Raw genomic sequence first — 6,000 nt, 5'->3', positions numbered from 1 at the left:
ACACATGCAGACAATATTGGCATTTAGTGAGGCACATGTCCAGAGCTTAGAATACTGTACAGCACATCCCCAGCACCTGTTCAGGAGGGTTAATCTTGGCCTTGACATCAACTAGATGACCTTTTGATTGATTCTCTTAATATGACTGAGTGCATGTTTACACAGAAGTGCATTGATCCAGTATAAAGTTGTATATACATGTTTGATGATTCCACATTGCATGTGCGAATTATTATTAACTTCGGGGGAGTCTTTTTTTTTTTTTTTTTTTTTTTTTTTTAAGGGAGCATTTTGTTGAGGGAAAACCGAAAACGGAATCCGTTTAGCTAAATTTGGTGGCGATGCCAGTCATCCCTCCCTCTCCTCGCGTCTGACCTGCTCTCACTTTCCTCATCTTCGCGCTCCGCGCAGCACGTGCCCGTTACGCACTCTCTCAGTCCACACCGTTGAGCGTCTTGGACTCTATAATATGTCACGGACTTTTGGGACAATCTTGAAATGACCGAACTACAGTCACGACTTTGAATTCATCTCACACGGACTCGCTCCGCTCCTCCCCAAAGAACCGAAATGAGCGTCGCGCACCGGAGAGGGAAAACCGAGCATGTCGTTTATTACTTATAAACATTTCTGCTGTGTGCTTAGACAGTATTTGTCGGGAAAACTTGAGTTATGGAATGCGTTCGGATTGTTTTGTGCTGCAGGGTGTGTTCCAAAACTTTTGAGGAGCCTAATTAATGCGCACGTTAGTGTCTCAACATGAAGTGCTCATTGTCCTGTTACGATTTAAGATGAGCATTTAGCAGAAATATTCATATTAATGTGAAGTCAGGGCTGTTCGGATTAGTAATAGCGAGTTAAATAACTGTAGGCTAATAACATGCAGACGCGCTCTGTGAGGCTTTTCAACTGCATCACCTGAACAAGACACTTTTGTGCGCTAGAACGAGTTTGCTGTCTTTTAAAGGGATGATATGTGTTTGCGTTTAATTAGTAATTGGGTTACATGCCCTAATACTAATTTTGTATTATTTTTTCTGATTACAACAATCGCTTTTCACGTTTGGAACAATATTTGATTGAGTTTTGCTGCAGGCTATAGCCTATTCGAGGTTGCTTTGTTCAATATGTTTTAACACTTTTCTGATTAACGAGTTGTCGGTTGTCTAGCGAAACATTTTAAAGGAAAACATTTGCATATTCCAACGACGACATTACCGGAACAGGAAACAAACGAGTCCACAGGTAAATTAATTAATTTACTTCTTTATTGCTATTTCCTCAAATTATTCAAACTTTTAGGCCTAAGTGAAATGTGTTGATGTATGGTTTGTCGAGATTAGTGAAAAATGTTGAATTTAAAGAAGAATTATAGAGAGAATGATGAGGTAGGCTAAGGGTAGTCTTTGCAACAAAATAGGCTATTTAACAAACAATATAATTGCTAAATTCACAGTATGTGGTATTATTAACAAAGCATTCATTTTGACTATTTTCAATAATAAAAAAGTGTAGTATGGTAATTATTTAGCTATTGTGTTAGAAATCAGAAATCAAATATTGGTTCATATCATAACACTTAACACAAATCTATTATCTAATCATTATCGGTCATAAAAACAAACTGTATCGGTCGATCTCTGCTGTATATGGTGCACTAGTTTGCTTGTGTCAACACAGTAATGTTGGGAAGCCCTTCAAATAACGGAGGCATTAGGATGCTGGCCCCCCCTGCACCCAACGATGACAGGCGGGTTGAGTTTGTGGCTCTCACGGCTGTTCATACTGAAAGAAGCGAGCCGTCCACCCCAGAGCGGGGACACCCGTCTCACCGCACCGGCTTACTGGGCACCCCGCTGCCGACGCCACCGGGCCCGAGGGCGAGCACTTCCGCATCCAGCAAACGCTACAGAAAGTTTCAGAACTGCCTGTACAACGTGCTCGAGAGACCCAGAGGATGGGCGTTCATCTATCACGCCTTCATGTAAGTCACCCACAATCAAATCTGTTGTCCTTTTTTGTTTTGCAATCCACTTTGTCTTAAAGGTAAAGTTTACCCAAAAATAAAAATTCTGTCATTAATTACTCACCATCATGTCTTTCCAAACCTTTCGTTCATCTTCAGAACACAAATGAAGATCTTTTTGATGAAATCTGAGCGCTTTCTGACCCTCCATTGACAGCTACACAACTACCACTGACGCTTCAAAAGATCATAAAGAGATTGTAAAATGACTAATCCTTGAGTGGTTTAGTACAAATCATATGAAGAGAAACGATTGTTTATATGATGAACAGAATTAATTTAGGCTTTTATTCACATTTAAACGATGATCATCGAACATAAACAGAAGCTCAACCGAACCTGTGTAACACGAGAACAAACCTTATTGGATCTTGATGAAGCTCAAACGTGATGCGTAACACAAGCATGAACCTCATTGGTTCTTGCTAAAGTTCAAACGTGATGCGTAACACAAGCATGAACCTCATTGGTCCTTGCTGAAGCTCAAACTCTGCATTACGCGAGAGTTAATCTCATTGGTTCTCGCACGTCAAGTGAACATGCTTGAGCTTCAGTTTGCCACAATTGATGAGTGAGTTGATGAGCCTAAAATCAATCTATTCATCATATAACCCGATCGAGTCTCTTCAGAAAATTCATAAGGATTAGTCATTTTACAATCTTTTTATGAACTTTTTGAAGCGTCAGTGGTAATTGCAAGTAGAGGTAACTGCAGACTGGAGCAATGGGCGTGCCATGAGGTCGGAAAGAAATGGGGCGTGCCGTGAGGTATGGGGCGTGCCGCGAGGTCTTCTCGTCTTTTTACAGTCTATGACCAGGACGCGAAAAGCTTCCTGATCCGCATAAAAGCGAGCCATAAACTGAATCACTATAACTACACAAATAATTATACAAGACAAAATACATTTCTTTCACTCTAGTGAACTAGGGAGCTGATTGAGGCGCAGTATGTTACCTTCGAAACCTTCTGTATGGCGCGGGTTACATGACGTCATCACCACCGCGACTTTTTTAGTCAATCATTAAAAAAACATTCATACTGTTTGTGATAAATGCACTTTTTTAACACATCACTTAAATATATTAAACATTTATTTTTGTATTGCCCTTTTTCTATTTCAAATTGGGACTGACTTTAAAATAGATATTCCTAAAATAGAAATTCCAAGTATTAGATTTTAGAACTTCATGGAATTTTACTTTGTTTCCAAAACCCGTATTTTTCTGGATTTTTTTTTAATATAATTAAATTATTTTGCTGAAGTTTTATAAGCATGACACAAATGAAAGAACCCTTCCTATATTACCTTTTAGAAGACTGATCTCACAGTATACTTTGAAACGCTTTCAAACATGAGATCGCAAGACAATAATTTTTCTACCTTGATTCATAAACTTATATTTGTGTATTTATTTGTATTGTTCATTTTATACTTGTTATTGTTATTCTCTGATCTACACACTTTGAGCTGTATTTACAAGGCTTTGTATTCATCGTTTTTATTGCATTAAACTTGAAATGTCTGTACTTGAACTAAATAATAAATAAAAAAATAAGTAAAAAACTAATTATTATTTTAAAGATAAAAATGTCTCCTGACACTATTAAAGTCATACTAATTTTGTACTTTCATTTAAAGTAGGCTACATACAAACTAAAAGTAATATTATTTTTATAATAATGGTAAAGCAAATGTTTTTGCTGTATAAAGGTATATATATATATATATATACGTGTTTGATCAAACACTCTTCATATAATATAAAATGAAGTAAAACCGGTTTAATAAACTACTTTTAAGTGACATTAATCAAGTAAGCAAAACAAACAACATTTTATCTAAAAAAATATTTATTCAATAGTCATTTTTACAATTACGTTTTTTAAAAAGTCAGTTGAATTTGTCATCAAAGGCTTGTGTTCAAGTCAAAACTCATTCCTCCACTGATTCATACGATAGTAAAACTAAGGTTACTGCTGATTGGCCAACGCAGTCGCCAGGAGGAAGCTCCTTTGACCAATGAGAAACCTCTCACCACGCCCCTACCTCTTGCCACGCCCATTACTCCAAGCTGCAGCTACCCCTGTCTCGGTAATTGTGTAGCTGTCAATGGAGGGACAGAAAGCTCTCAGATTTCATCAAAAAGATCTTAATTTGTGTTCTGAAGATGAGCAAAAGTCTTACAGGTTTGGAAAAAGTATGACAGAATTTCATTTTTGGGGGAACTATCCCTTTAAGAAAAGACAGAAGCTTGTTGATAAATGACCTCAGAGAAACCGTTAATGACTGCAACGTAATTTGTTCACACAAATGGCCCACCTGCCATGCGCTCACCTGGAGCCAGTGACGCTCTCTAATTCTGAACAGGCTGAGTCGGGGCATTTTCCTATTAGGTGACCCTTCCAATAGACCATATCATTTCAACATCAGCCAAGATTGATTTTCATCTCTCACAATTGGATTAAATTCCCATGCTGCATTCTTTCAACAAATCAAGTTTGCTCGAATAGGAGAGCGCCGTTTGACATTTACAGATGCGTTGTATATGACTTTAACTTGGTTGAAACTGTAAAATGCCTTGGGATGCTCTAATACAGGACGTTATTAAATGTTTTATTCATTGTTGCTGATTGTGTTGCCAACTAAAAGGGCCGAGTATATAGAGCAAGTGCTCAACCACACTGACGTTGACATTTGTGTATTCAGAGTAAGTTATTAGCCCACTTCTCTTTGGTTGAGGGTCCCGGCTGGACCCTACTCTGAGATAATCCACTATATCATTGTATTTGACTGTTCAGAAGCCGCTGTGACTATGATTGTAATTTTAGCCCTCTGCAAAAAAAGACATGTGCGTGATGTCTTTTTTTGAACAGTGTGTATCTTTGGTTATATTGACATTCAGTTGTATTTCTTTCCTGTAGTGTGATTTTCTTTTTAAGAAGGCGTTTTTGACCACTACAGTACATTGTTTTCATCCTCTCAAATCCGTAGCGAGAGCCATTAAAGCGGAGAGATAGACATCAGTTCCATTGCCTAACAGTTTGAGAGCAGAAAGGAGCTTATCAGAGTCTCTCATACCTCCGCCTGTCATTCATCTCCCTCACTCAAAAGCACAACACAGGCCAAATCACAATTAATTCACTGATCTCCTAATGAGGGCTTGTTGTATTCAAGCCTAATCTAATTGAAAATTCCAAAATAACTTGTAATCACACAGTTTCAGGAAAAAACTATTCAAGCTTGATTTTAAAAAAAACTTCAAAGGTATAGTTTAGCCAAAAATGAAATTTCTGTTATCGTTTACTCACAGAAGATGATATTTTGAAGAGTGTTGGTAGCCAAACCGTTTACAGTAACCCTTGAATTCAATAGTGTGGAAGAAAATACTATGGAAGTCAATAGCTACCATCAACTTTTCAGCATTCTTTAAAATATCCTCTTCTGTGTTCAGCACAAGAAAAAACTTGAGGGTGATGAGTATCCCTTTAAAGGGGGGGTGAAACACTCAGTTTCAGTCAATCTCGTGTCAATCTTCAGTACCTATAGAGTAGTATTGCATCCTTCATATCTCCGAAAAGTCTTTAGTTTTATAATATTTATAAAAGAAATATGGGCTGTACCGAGTCTTTCCGGAAAAAACCGAGCGCCTGGAGGAGTATCGTGTGGGCGGAGCTAAAGAATGACAATCGTGAACAAAGCGGTGACGTCCTCAAGCGTGGAGAAACTTATGGCTATCGAGCTCAGCTAATATAGATAATGATCCAGAATCATTGGGAAGCAGAAATAAATTGAACAGGGGAAACGGCAACATCAGGACGTCCGTCTCTGTGGTATGTACTGTATTTAGTGGCCTGTCAATTATTTAGTTTGTCTTTACTCACAGTTTATGAGGACATGATTTGGTTTATGGACTATTGTATGTGACTAAAACTTAGCAGTAGCAAGCAAAACGGTTTTGCACGTCAGACTAGT

At 38.0% G+C, this 6,000-nt stretch overlaps 1 protein-coding gene across 2 annotated transcripts in view; it reads left to right on the top strand.

The window, feature by feature from the left end:
- The first annotated feature begins 400 nt into the window (after nucleotides 1–400).
- Nucleotides 401–6,000, top strand: part of LOC137047924 (potassium voltage-gated channel subfamily KQT member 4) — a 74,002-nt gene continuing 68,402 nt past the window's right edge. For both annotated transcript variants that reach the window (XM_067425857.1, XM_067425856.1), the window contains exons 1-2: nucleotides 401–1,245; nucleotides 1,681–1,984. In XM_067425857.1, the coding sequence (XP_067281958.1) occupies nucleotides 1,683–1,984 (302 nt within the window). In that variant the 5' untranslated portion in view covers nucleotides 401–1,245; nucleotides 1,681–1,682. The remainder of the gene's footprint in view (nucleotides 1,246–1,680; nucleotides 1,985–6,000) is intronic.

Source organism: Pseudorasbora parva, chromosome 19 (assembly GCF_024679245.1).
Source record: "Pseudorasbora parva isolate DD20220531a chromosome 19, ASM2467924v1, whole genome shotgun sequence".
Lineage (NCBI taxonomy): Eukaryota > Metazoa > Chordata > Actinopteri > Cypriniformes > Gobionidae > Pseudorasbora > Pseudorasbora parva.
Note: the sequence above shows the minus strand (reverse complement) of the source record. Positions and strands in the feature narration are given on the sequence as shown.